At 44.4% G+C, this 14,326-nt stretch overlaps 1 protein-coding gene across 1 annotated transcript in view; it reads right to left on the bottom strand.

The window, feature by feature from the left end:
* Window positions 1-13,341, bottom strand: part of LOC112637964 — an 18,427-nt gene extending 5,086 nt beyond the window's left edge. Inside the window, exons 1-2 of the mRNA XM_025408735.1 lie at window positions 12,908-13,341; window positions 12,618-12,830 (exon numbers count right to left, since the gene is read on the bottom strand). Coding sequence (XP_025264520.1) covers window positions 12,618-12,830; window positions 12,908-13,341 — 647 coding nt within the window. The remainder of the gene's footprint in view (window positions 1-12,617; window positions 12,831-12,907) is intronic.
* Window positions 13,342-14,326: the final 985 nt, after the last annotated feature.

The raw sequence follows: 14,326 nt of genomic DNA, 5'->3' as shown, positions 1-14,326 counted from the left end.
AATGCGTAACGTCACAGATAAATCAATGAAAACTTTTCTTTTCTTGACAGTTTTTTTCTCGTGCAGAATACGAATGTTGTTTTTTCAAATTTCAAGAACTGTATAGTAAAATTACACTTGAACGATTGCTTGCTGTGGAAAATCCGTGGAATAATATGATCTTGCTAGAAATTATCTTTATTCTACTTCTATCTACATATATTTTAGACATACACTACTATACTTACCACTCAATCCAACTTCAATTTTCCGCAATGCATTACCCACAGGGCACAGGGCACAAATACAAAAGGCCGACGAAAAGATGACTTTTTTAAATTGACTTTTGGACATGGCAAAAAAACGTCTTATAATGTCTTTTCTGTCGAAAAGACGACTATACAACGTCCTTTCGTCGACCTTTTAAAGTCTAGAATTTGTACGTCCAAAAAGATAACTTAAAAAGACGACGGAAAAGACGTCTTGTTTTAGTCGTCTTTTCGACAAAGCCCATTCCGAGTGATTACACGGAACGTTCTAACCAGGTCCTCTCAGGGGGGGGGGGTGAGGCGCGCGGGGAATGACGTCAACGCGGGAGAAGGGGATTTCGGCAGCGGCGCGTGTTAGATGTTTTATCGCAATATTGTATTAAATGCCCGGTTGATAAAATATTTATAAACATATAAAACAGCGTATTTTTAAGCAATATTGTATTATATACCTAAGCGTTGGAACATGTTTTTGCAAAACAAAATGGCTTTCGGTACACCCCTTAACCCCCGATATAAGTAACTTAGATTTTTTTTCCTTCAACGTATCCTTGTCTCTCTCTCATTGAATTACGCAGCATGCACATTTATAAACAATATAAACAAATGGTACCTCCCTGAATCGTCTTCCGCAATTTTTTCTCGGAAGAATTGCAACAACGTATCAGCGCAGATGTTCAGCTGCTTTCGTACCTTGCTCATGCATAATTTCTCGCAAAGGAGCTATATGAAAGCTGGGATGGGCAAACGCAAAAAAAGTACACCACGATATAGTAAACTTAAAACTCTTTATTCATGTTTTTACATATTTTTTTGTCTTACGTATTATATGGACTAAAAGCTAAAGCCGCCAGCTCGCAATCGACGAGTTGATGCTTGTTGAAAGCGTCACTCGCGCGTATTACATTCGATACTTCTTTAAGATCCGTTACAGTGGACGCGATATTGGAGAATTGCGTAATTTAACATCGACTGTTTGGATAATTTTATTCTAATCGATCAAAAGTTACATCTATGCAATGATCGAGATCGAACATACGATGTAACGTCATTCTACATCATCATGCATAACGTTCGAAGATTCGAGACTTATGAGTTTGGTCGTAATCGTACGAACTCACTTGTTAGCGGTCAACGCTTATAAAATTATAGATGTCATGAGAGTCGTTCCGAAGGAGATTTAGAATATTGCGACGTTGCTCGCAGAATCCCTTCCACGTTTCGAGAGATAAATATCAGTCCTTTCCCCGATGATCTCCTATGCAATCTCCACGTAACTCGGCGGACCCACGTTGATACAGATTTCGAGGAATTTGAATTCCGTAGCTGTCAATGCGTATCGTCTGCCTAGTATACGAACCGACGCAACGACGCCCGACGAATGCTACGGGAAAAAATTAAAATTAAGTAATACTAATAATACAATTTGTAAAAAATAGAAAAATAGAAAAAATAGAAAAATGTTAAACGAAACTTACTCGTCCGTATTTGTTCTCAAACGATGGAGTTTATATCACGACTCGGACGTAATTATTCACGTGTCTTCCGATGCCGCCACTGCTTGCTGCTTTCAACGTAGTACATTTCTCTGGGGAGTTATGAAAAGTGAATCCACGAGCGGTTAACGCGACACTGGTCGTACAGGATTAAATCGTTATACCCGACGCTCATTTATTAAATATAATGTAGTGGTGGGGGATCAATGTTTCTAACGCATTGGAATTTAGGAGAAGGGGGAGGCGGTGCTCGAAAAAAAGAATTCTTAGAAACGCATGCAAAGGATTAGGGTGGGGTAAATAAGAGATAACGCATATGAATGTTTACATATTTTATTTTTTCTCATTCTTTTCTGGCGTCGCGACCACCAGTTAAATATTTTGAATACATTTTGTAAGGCGCAATTCTTAACATGTTTTCCACATCGCATACTATTCGTATCGTCTAATTTATTTAGAGCATCGATATCTTCGTAATCCGCATCCAAGGTTTCAATAATATAGCCGTTCCCCGCATCGTCTAGTATATCGGCCAGCCATTTTTGCTTTTCAAGTCCTTTGACGTACACGACGACGATTCTTCTTTCTTCTTCTTCGTGTATCGTACCAACGACAGCTGTTGTAATCGCACGCTGAGCCAAGCCATACGGAACGTTTCCGTCTTCCCATTGTAATCCGTGATGATTTCTAATCAGCCAGACTTGACATCGCTCAGATTTTGTAAGCGTGTGCCACGGTACGGGACTTGCGAAAAAGTAATGCGATAGAACGTATCCCTTTCTCAAGACTGCCGCTTCCTTCACGACAAAATTTTTCCCAACGATAAATCCTTGCAGATCCACAAACGTTGGTACGGACATGACGAGATCTCTCTCTCTTCGATACGCCAGTCGAGAGGAACGACAAAACTCTAAAACCATCTCGCAAGACTTTGATTTATATCATGCTCCTCTTCCCCCTCTCTCTTGCGTCGATGTTATCGCAAACACTTAGGTGATTTTGCGTACAACGTTGGTCAACGGATTGTACTGGATCACGCGATCGTGTATGATGAGACAGTACGCAGTGGTATTCGGCGGTACGTTCTCCTTACACTCGAATTCCAATCTCACATCCACGGTTGCGCTCTTGACCGATTCGTTTTGTCGAGAACAATCGATAATCACGAACGGACCGTAAAGTTGAAAATCCCGACGGAGAGACTCGGCTCGAGATACTCGTATCCGTAATAATTCTTGCAGAAGCGCATATACGTGTCGTACAGAATGGAATATCTGTTTTTTATCGAATCCAGATTCATATCGTCGTACGGATAATATTCCGAATTCAGATAAAGTTTAACGTTGATCAATTGCAGTGGTCGAATTCACTCGCATCCTTAGACATGACATTCTTCCGACCTGCCTGCAAAGCGAAAACGACGTATCGTGGTTTCTCCAGCTGAGTCGCGGTCTTAATGGCCCACGAATGCTTATTGTTAGTTGTAAGCTGCAATAGCGGATACTCGTACAGATCCACGAGCGAAAAGCCATGCTGAGATATCGTCCGCTTTCCAGAGCACGGAGCATCGACAACTTTTTGATTTCGCTCAACAGCACGTGAGGCATTCGTCATTGTATCTTGAATATGTTGAGCTCAGGCTCCTGCGCCGAATTTCCAAGCAGACAATTGTCGTCGTTGCGCGATCGTATCAAGATCAATTCGTGACGAGCGTTAATCACCACGCGTCTGTAATCCTCGCAAAATCCCAGCAACATGTAGAGCGGTACGCAAAAATTGAAATGTCCATTCGCGTTGGTCGACGGCTCCCAGCCGGCGTTTTTCATAATCACGCTTCTATCAGATGATACCGTTACATAGTTTTTTGAGCGTAGTAGTTATTCCTACGTTTCTATTGCGATCAATCTCAACACCGTCGAGTTCGTATCGAATCTCATTGAACATGAATGCGACGCAATTATTTCCCAGTGCCAATTCAGTTTCTCCTTCGGCTGCTGGTCTGTGTTTTGTTAGTCGTCCCTCGATGTATAGGAAACTCTCGTGCGGTAGCGTATACAGATCCTGTTGTTGTATGGGTATTCTTATCTCGTCATTGTGTCCGAACGTTGTATTGGCGAACGGGTTGTACGTGTGAGTCTCGACCTTGACGATACGATCGTCAAAGATAGATTCGTCACCGATGTTGAGAATGTCGGTCATCGTTCAGCTGTTTCGCACTGCGAATCCCAAAGATTGCAAAAACGCAACGTTTGATGCGCTGAGTTTTTTTTCTCGGATGATTGGATATTAGCGAACGTCGACGTTGATGTTGTTGGTGTCGCTGATTTCGTAAAGATTGCGTTATCTCTCGCGTCTTTCGATCCGTTCAACACGAGCATCTCATACGTCGCATACGTACGTATGTTATCGCCGCAGCCGTCGTACGTGCAATCTTACGGTGATCTCTTCTCCTCGAAAATCGAGCAATCGTCCGTTCTGGTCGACAACGCGTAACGTTAAATCCGTAATGCTCCGCGCGATGATCGGAAGGTAAATGATCTGCGCCGGCGTTTCCGATATCTTATATCCCGGCGGTACCCTCGGTGAAAATTCGTGTATCGTATGAACGAGTTTGCCGTTGTTGTACGCGCCCGCGGTCACGTTACATTCTACGCGGATAATATTAACGTTGATAATGTTAATCGGCATGTTCGATTCGTACCATTTTCCCGGCTCGAGAATACGATTCGAGAATCCTAGCAGCGATCCAATGTTGTCGGTTTGCTAAAGTTTAATCTGTATGCGCATTTGATCTCGCTTGGCATTGTATTGTAATTAGCGCGGAGCACTATCGGATATTCGCCATCTTCGTAGTCATCGCCGTCAATGTGTTTTTTATCGCAATGTTTCCGTGAAATTGCACGTTTCAAAAATTCATGTATATCTCGCAACTCGTACGATCCCTCGGGAATCGTAATTTCCGCGTCGTCTTTGCCAAAGTAAAATTTATTATTCGAGGAATTCACGTTCGGTATCGTGTGATAAGTCTCAAAATCCGTTAGACCGAGTTCGTATTCATCGTCGCTCAAGTCTACAGTGGGAAAGAAATTTGCCGCGAGAACGCTACTCTTCCCAATCAACGTGAATGTCATAGACATGTCGACAAAACTGTTGAACGAATACTGAGTTAAATAGCGCGATATCCGTCTTTAAATTCGCCACGCATCGACCGTTCGAAGAAATTGCAAGCACAATTGTCCGCAGATGCTCGGATCGTAAGTTTGAACAGCGTGTGATTGTACTGTATCTTTGTTACGTTTCGTCCGAAATATCGCACAAGTTCCTTGGGAGGTCGAAGATTGCCGAAACTGTCGAAATATACGACGCGATTCCCCCTCTTTGCGTACGCTACCCAATGAGTACCCGGTCCTTCGACGCTATCTAAATTTACGATGCCGTTCTCGTTTTGATAAATACCACCGATCGGTAAAGAGTCGCGCATGAAAATGCCTCTAAAATACGGAATGCGCATACGTTTCGCCAGTTGTGACAATTGTACGTTGGTAGTTGCGCCCTGCGGCATTTTTAACGTCTCTTTGACGTTTTTTTTTTCTTCTCGTTGAGACTCCTCGTCCATGTTTGTAAGGAGCGAGGTATAATCCGCGACCTTCCATGGCGCGATTGTGACGTAGCATCTCTTGCATCTGACGTTGCGCGGCTTTTCCGTCGTTCACCACCTTCGCTACACCCGCCGCTCCGCCAATCAGGGATCCGAGCGCGCCCAGCATTGGTAGAATCGGCAATACGCCGCCGCATTTCGCTACCGGAAGTATCCGTTTCTTCGCAGTTTTCTTCTTCGTCTTCGTCCTCTTCAGGCCCATACCGAGCTTCGTCTTGGCTTTCATCGCCGCCCAGACAGCTGTGCCTGCGGTTCTTTCACCGAGAGTCGAATCTCTCGCACCGATACGATTTCGCGCTTTCTCGGCGAGTATCTTATCCGCCGCGTGTCTCTCGGTGAGATAGTTGCTCCGAGAGTACGCTATATCGTGTTCGCGACACGCCGCGTCCAATAAATTTATACCTCGATCGCCTCTGGCTAATCGCTTCCGCAACCGCGTGCCTAGGCCGCAAAACTGATAGCCGGGAATATGGAATTCGATCAGAAGCGCGTTTATCGCACGATTTAAGAGACCGCTGCCTCTTACGATTCTCGTTGACATACGTAGCAATCTTTTATCAACGGAGGCGGACCGTCAATGTGCGTTCGCTGCCACGGCTGGTTGTAATGTCGCATGCACGAACGATATTGTCGAACCTCCGGATCAGCCTTTATATATTCTGGAAGCTTGTCCCACAATCGTTCCACGTAATCACCGAAATTTTCCAGTAAAAGAATCTTCGGAATATACTGCAGCTGTTTGGCGGTAAGTCCGAGAATGTCTCTCTCGTCCGACAGAAGGAGAAACATTTTTGATACTGAGCGGTTTCGAGTCGCGACACCTCTATAAATAGGCCTCCCCCTCGCGATCATTCGCAAAATTGGTTCGAAACAGAAAACATGCGGTTCGTACGACAGCCTTTGACGATACGCGTGACGAATTGCGACGACAGATTGCGCTCGATGGGGGACAACGCGGAGATGCGCAGACACGGTACGATGTTACCGACTACTATATGCGCGATCGTTTGCGGTCCCTCGAATTGTGGTAAAACCAACATTTTGATAAATCTACTGGAAAGTCCACACGGTGTACGTTTCGAGAACGTGTACGTGTACTCAAAGTCGTTGCAACAGCCGAAATATCGATATCTGGAGAATTTATTGACGCCGATCGACGAAATCGGCTATTTTACGTTCTCGAATAACAGTGACGTCATTCCACCGAGCGAGGCACGTCCAAACTCGATTTTTGTCTTCGATGACCTGGCGTGCGACAAGCAAGATACGATAAGAGAGTACTTCTCAATGGGTCGTCACTCGAACGTCGACTGCTTCTATCTTTGTCAGACGTACGCGAGAATACCGAAACATCTTATACGCGACAACGCGAACTTGCTGATCTTGTTTAAACAGGATGGTACAAATTTGAAACACGTGTACAACGATCACATGAATACCGATATGTCGTACGAGGATTTCAGTGAATTATGCCGTACTTGTTGGTAGCAAAAGTATGGATTCCTAGTGATTGATAAGGACAGCGCGCTTACGAACGGGCGATACAGAAAAGGATTTAACGTGTTCGCGATACCGCGAAACGATTAGTCGCTGTCGACATTCCGTCGAGAAAGGTAAAACGCTCGACGTGCCGTCAACATGGCTGGAAACGATAATATTCGCGAGCGTGAAAAGATTGCGCGGGAGATTGAGAAAACGAGTGAATCGATCCGCAAGAAACATCGCGCTTTGAAGACCGGTAAGATTGACGAAGAAATCGCGGTCACGACTCATTTTAGACCTATTATCGAGCCGCTGCAAAAGATCGTCGACAACTCTAGCGCAATCGCGGTGAAAAAAGAGCCGGAGAGTAACGCTATAATTAAAACGTTACGCATCAAGCGATATAAGGAAGAGGAGGAGGAGGAGGATGCGACACCGAAAAAGAGGAAACGATCGCGGTGAACGGTGAAAGCGAAACGTTTATCGATGTCGCGTATATCCGATCTATCGGAGATTTTATCGGATGAACCGCCGATAACCTCTACACCGTTCGCGCCGAGAATCGCGCAACCCGCGATACCCGAATCACTCGCGATCGAAGATGTTTTCGAAACCACGGGCAATCCGCCTCGAAACATGTTACAAACGTCGGAAGGTCAAGAAGTGTTACGAGAGAACTTGGGACCACTGGGGAAAAAATATATGGGCGCTCTTCTTAGCGGTGACGAAAGAAAAAAAAACGCGATCGATCACGTGTACGGCGTCTATTTCGACGAGAATGGAATGCGTCTCGATAACAAACGATTCGGTATTGACAAAGATGACTCTATAATCATAGACAATGTGAGATACATCGGTACACCGGGATTATACGAGTTGATCTTCATGAGAATTCCCAATGACGCCATATACACTGAGGATGATGTGCAAAAATATAAGAGCATATTGATGGCGACGAGTGCGCATAAACGTCGATATAATGCACAAGGTCAATTAAAGAGCAACAAGGGATACAAGTATAAACAAATAATCGCGCCGTTGATATCGTTCGAATCGAAAAAGGAAAAAACGGGAACGGGAGTATTCACGCCTCGCGCGATGACGCTAACCGACAATAAGATCGATTACGTGCACTGGGACGATCCCAACGAGCTAGTGGATCGCCTGCGATTGCTCGATGCTTCGCGTCGAACTGGCCACAACGCTCACGACAACGAGATTTTGTCGATCATAGAGGAACTTGGCGAAACCGGCATTATTATAAATTAAACGGCGCCTCGACGAAACTAATCAGTCGATCGACGACACTAGCATCGAAATGCCTATCAACAAATTTGGTTTATTCGAACGGAGAAACGAAGAAATCAGCACGAGCGATCTTTGGGGTAAATTGGTGACGAGTTACTTGCGTCAAAACGCTCTGTGTCGCGTCGCAACGGACTATGACGCGAGGTCGCGCAAGATTCGCCGTGTAGCGCAACCTGAGGCTGATACCGATGCGGTCAACAAACTGTACGTGGAAGAATGCGTTAAAACGTTGAAAAATCAATGGAAAGAATCAGACGAGAAGCTGACTGCGTTTGAGAAGAACCTGCGAGCTTTGCAGGCTGCGATAAACGAGCTTCGTCATACGATTAACGCTAATTCAGAAACGGCTATCAACCTGTAATGTGCTGTAGTGATCGGCTTAGGAGCGGCTATTGTACACTTATGAAACATCTAGAAAGGTTTATCGAACGGCTACGAACGATTATCCAACGGTTATCGAGCTATAATGAGTGGCAGTGATCGAAGAGGAAACGGTCTCGAACAAGACTACGAACGATTCAAGAACAGCTGCGAACGAGGCTACGAGCATCTCAAGGACGGCTGCGAACAAGGCTATGAACACGTCAAGAACGGCTACATACGAGGCCGCATACAAGTCCACAACGGCTACGAACGAGTCAAAAACGATTGTCAACGAAGCTATGAACGGGTCAGAAACGACTGCGAACGAGGCTACGGACTGCTTAAAAACGACTATCAACAGGATCAATCGCGCCAACAAAGGGATCAAGAACGGCAGTGAACGGCAATTGAAGGGCAGTGAACGGCTAAGGAACGACTATAAACGACAATTGAACGGGTCAGCAACGGCAATCGAACGGCAGTGATCGGCTATTGAACGGCTATTGAACGGCTACGAACGGCTATTGAACGGTAATTCGATCAACGAATCGAAACAACGATGGACCAACGATCGGGAATAACCGGGGAAGCGAAGAAACAACATAGTTTAGAGAAACGGTAGTTGATGAACGAACTGCACGCACCGGCGAGAAAAAATTTCTCCCGAAGACACGTAATAGTGCGGGGATACGATGATCTGTGGCAAGCCGACATTGTCGAGATGCGTCCGTACTCTCGTTTCAACAGAGGTTACAACTACATACTCACAGTCATCGATGCGTTGAGCAAGCACGCGTGGGCCGTACCGCTCAAGAGTAAAGGCGGAAGCGAGATAGCTGACGCTATCGCCGAGATAATTTGAGATAGCGAGAGGTGTCCGAAAAACATACAGACCGACATGGGGAAGGAATTTTATAACGCCGACGTGCAACGGCTCATGCGAAAACACGGCATAAATCATTATTCTACGTATTCGGTATTGAAGACATCGATCGTCGAGCGATTCAATCGCACGCTAAAAGACGACATGTGGAAGATATTTACGCTGAACGGATCTTACAAGTGGGTCAAGGCGTTGCCGGGACTCGTATCGGATTACAACGCGCGCAAGCATCGAACGATCAGTATGCGACCCGTCGACGTTACCCCCGCGATCGCCGAAAGACTCTTGGCTACTGTATACAACCGTGTAAATATCGCGGGTCCGGCGAAATTCAAAGTAGGTGACTCGGTACGCGTTAGCAAATACAAGACAGTTTTCGAGAAGGGTTACACGCCAAATTGGACAACCGAGGTGTTTAAAATTGTAAAAGTGCAGCATACTAATCCCGTGAGTTATCTACTCGAGGATTATCGCAAAAAACCTATCGCTGGAGCGTTCTACGAGCACGAGTTGCATCGCGCGAATTATCCCGACGTGTATCTCGTGGAGAAAATACCGCGCAGGAGAGGTGACGAGGTTTACGTGAAATGGCTGGGATTTGACAATTCGCACAACTCTTGGATACATAAGGACAATATGATTTAATTTATATACAATGTTTATTAATATTTCTTTCAATAATACTATATATGTATTTATATTCTTAATATAAGTATGTAAGATATGCGCTACATAAAATATATGAAATATAAATGTGCAAGATGTGTATTATATAAAACTATATGAAGTACAAAATATATACAGTAATAAATAAAATATATACATGTATTTACAAAGGTATCCTATAATGTCCCCATAGTAACGTGTCAGTCGAATCAGGTACGATATATCGCTTGTCATCGTACGGACTCAGAGCAATTTTTGTCTCGCGGTATACACTTGGTGCAGTTTAGATCTTATACACGACTGCTGTCGCGTCATTTCGATCTCTTCGTTTAAACACCGCGTGTAATCTTCAAAGGTTATCGTTCTCGCGACAACGTTGCTCTTGACGCCTTTAACTTTCTTCGTATCTTTCTTTCCGTCCACTCGTAACGCGTACATCTTTGCTCTGAGCCCGACGAATTCGGTCATTATGGCACCGTTGTTTTCGTCCTTCATCAGACCCGGTACCTTTTTATTTACAAGCGGTATATCGTACGCATTGTCCACCGCATAATCGCTCGTGTCGAATCTAACAATGTCGCGTTTCATGTTGTCGTACACATCCGCGCACTCGATGTGATATATGAGACTATCCGTATCGGTGTACATTACCCGGCATTTGTCGCGATACAGAGGATATATGTACTCGTGATGAAATTCGTACAGACACGTCTTGGATATGTCGAGTATGCACATACCCATGTAAATCGGTTTGTAAAATTTCACCTCGAGTTTACGCAATTCTACCGCAATTAGATTTTCCGAAAAGACGCTTCTGCTATGGAAATTCGGTTTCGCGATCATCGCTTCCGCGCCGAACCGATCGTCCCATTTTGTTAATAATTTTACATCGACCCGATTACGCACATTTTCCATCGTTTTGCCAAATACCGCGTTGTTCATTAATTTATATAAATTTTTCTCGAAATCGTTTTTCGCGAGTGTTCTGAAACGTGTATTTAATTCTATGTAATTTCGAAGCCATGGAGATTGAGAAAACTGTAAAATTCTATGTATTTTTGTTATACGAAGTCCGTGACGCGTACACTGTTGTAGGTTACGGTAGTGTATCACGTAACGCTTCTTGTCGTATAACGTTGCGAGGAACTTGTCTTGCCGCTTGCCGGGCGGCTTGTCGCGTGTCGGACAAAACGGTAGGTCGGTGTGCGTATCGTGAAGATGCGGGTACTCGAGATCGACTTCAAGGATATACCCCGTGGGCGAATCTAACGCTATAGATGATACGTCAAAATTCGACGCGTCGTCGACCCATTGAAAATCGGCGTAAGGCAACGGTTGACACATTGCCTATCCGTATAAATTATTAACGTCAAAATACATTAAGTAAGACGATGGTTTCGATGGATCGTACGATTGTCGCATATACTTGTTATTAGCGCGCGCGTATCTGTTGGAACATTGGCTCAGACCACCGCGTATACCGCGTTCTATAAACATGACCATGTCGATATCTGTAAGCAACTCGAACGTGATCTTTGTATGCTTTAACATGGCGTCCCACGTGTATCCGGGCAGAGTATAGTAATACGCAGGGTCGAGTCCGTAACTTTTTATGCAGCTATCGCGAAAATTTTCGAAAATATCGGCTAATAACAAGACGTCGATTTTGAGATACATGTCGCTGTATTCGCCCAGCGTTCGAATGGAGAATCGCGTCCAGATGTTTTCGGCGTGCGCGTAATCGCTCTCGGATATAGTTTCACCGGTCAAGGAACTATAAAACGATTCGCGCGGTGGTAAACGCGTATCTCGCAACCTATCTACCGAGTCGATGTATTCGTACGGAAAGATGCCTTTTCGCGTTAATAAACTGAAATTTTCCGCGGATAAATTTTGAAATTCCGATTTAAAAATTTTGAGCTTGTCTTTGTCTAGATAAGACGCCAATTTGTCGAGACTCGATGTAAGAAATTTGTACGAATCGATGAAGCGTAATTTTACATTATTTTTCCAATCGCCTTCCTTAAGGCCGACATTTTTCGTAAACGAAATATATTTTTCTTTCGTTATCGGAAGTAACTCGACGCTCCCTTCGAACGCTGTGGCTATTTCCTCGATAATAAAGTGTGAATCATAACCGGATAAATTGTGGAAAACTATCGGAATACAAAAAGATTCTTTGTAATTTAAATTGCAATTTGAATGCGCGGGACTCTCTGTACCGCCCGGTCAGATGACAATGATCGCGAACGCGTGTATCGTCTTGCGCGAACGGCTTTTCGCATATATGACATTGAGTGGCGTTGTAAAATTTTTCACACTCTTCGGACGTTAAATTAACCATGGGGACATTGGTCGTTAAAATATTCTTAACGCGAATCGCTAAATTTTTAAGATCTTCGACGAACCACGCTATACAATCGACGCTACGACGCGAATGATACGCCGATAAAGATTCATCGTATGAACAATGCATATAATACGCTATACTAAATACCCGATGATGCTGGTACAATTTTTGTTGTTGTTGTTCTTCCTTCGTTTTGGTCAGAACGCATTCCAGGTCGGCGTACACGACGAATGGAAGCCGCTCTTTCCTGTTGTAATTGTTGAACTCGAGCCACTTGTCCTTGTCGCTCGGCAACCGGATAGCGCAGTCATTCATCTCCCCGCAGTCGACCGTATGCGATTGCAACTTGTCATCTGAACTAAAATAATGCAGGCATCTGTCAAAGGAAATTTTTTTTAATTTTGAACAATTTGTTATATAAATTATAATTATTTTATATTAATATATACATACCGATCGCAGATATATCTTTGACCATTGTGTTTGCTCAGTTGCGAGCTCACGAGTCGGGATAAATTTTTTATCCACGTGAAATGTCCTACGTTGTTGCCGTCTTCCACGTATAGCAGATTCACGTGCTTATCTCGCTTCTGCTCTGTCAGTTGTAGTGGAACAATGTTCTCGCTTTCGATGTCGTACACGTTGATCGAGATACTGTTTGCGAGTTCAAATTTTTTAATTTGATTTAAAGTTACTGGAAACTCAATGTCCCAGAGATTCAGCACTGTCGCGTAAGGCGATGATTCTCGTTCCACCTTTCTTTCTGCGGGATATAGAGCGGCGACCACTGCCCACGCGAAACACGCATTGTCTTTAGACTGTACGTTAACCACCGCTCTTTTCATCATAATCTCCCGCGACAATTTAATGTGGCATCCCGCGCGCATTGGATTATATTTATTTACATTAACAGTCAAATTCTGTATTCGCGACAATGTCCAGCCGCTATTGCGTTCCTGAAACTCTTCCAAAGACGCTAAAGTGGGCTCGATAACGCGGCGCTCGAACCACTCGCGTAAATCCGATGTGCGAAAGAGTTCACAGTTTCTCGTATTCACACTTTTATTCGCGCGCTTATCACCTGACACAAATTCACCATTAAACACAGTGTTCACTTTTACACTGTTGTGTCTTTTTAGAACGTCTTGCACTTGCTCGAGCACGATGTCTTCGGCATCCTCGAGAAATTGACGAGGTTCGATATAGTTTGCATTAATCACGGCACCGGTCAGAATACGACTGTCGAACGCGGTATCGATCTCTCGCCAAACGAGTCTTTCCGCGTTATTATCACCGCTGTAATCACCACCACTGGGAATAAACCGTCTCTGCAATCGAGTCTTTGTACCTTCTAGTCGCGCGATTTTAGCCACCAGAGATTGTCTATTTCCGTTCGAGAGCCGCGGACGCTTGACACGACTGCGTTCTTCGAGCTCTTGGATCAATTCCTCGCAACGCTGCAGCCACGCGAAATACTCGCCCAAAGTGGCAATTTGGCGAGATCCCTCCATCAGATCACGTTCGGTCTGCTCGATGTTTTCCATTTTCCTGTCTTTTTCACACTTTTAAAGCATTACGTCACAGTTTTCTACGGATGACTTTTGCACACGATAAACAATACCGTTCTCTATCTTGAACGTGAAATCGCGCAAAAATCTTTCTAACGGAACACCGCTATACTTTTGTTTTACAACCGACGTATCGATGGGCGTTCAAATCACATACTATGATGATTTGATGCACTTCAATCCTTATATATGAAGGAGGAAACAAAGGTGCAAAGCTGCCGAACATCGGCGCTCATACGCGTCGCAATATCGTCTCTTCCGAGAAAAAATTACGGAGGATGATTCAGGGAGGTACCATTTGTTT

This window comes from Camponotus floridanus, unplaced genomic scaffold (genome assembly GCF_003227725.1).
Source record: "Camponotus floridanus strain SB8 unplaced genomic scaffold, Cflo_v7.5 scaffold227, whole genome shotgun sequence".
NCBI classification, from domain to species: domain Eukaryota; kingdom Metazoa; phylum Arthropoda; class Insecta; order Hymenoptera; family Formicidae; genus Camponotus; species Camponotus floridanus.
This window is presented reverse-complemented; position numbering and strand designations above follow the sequence as displayed.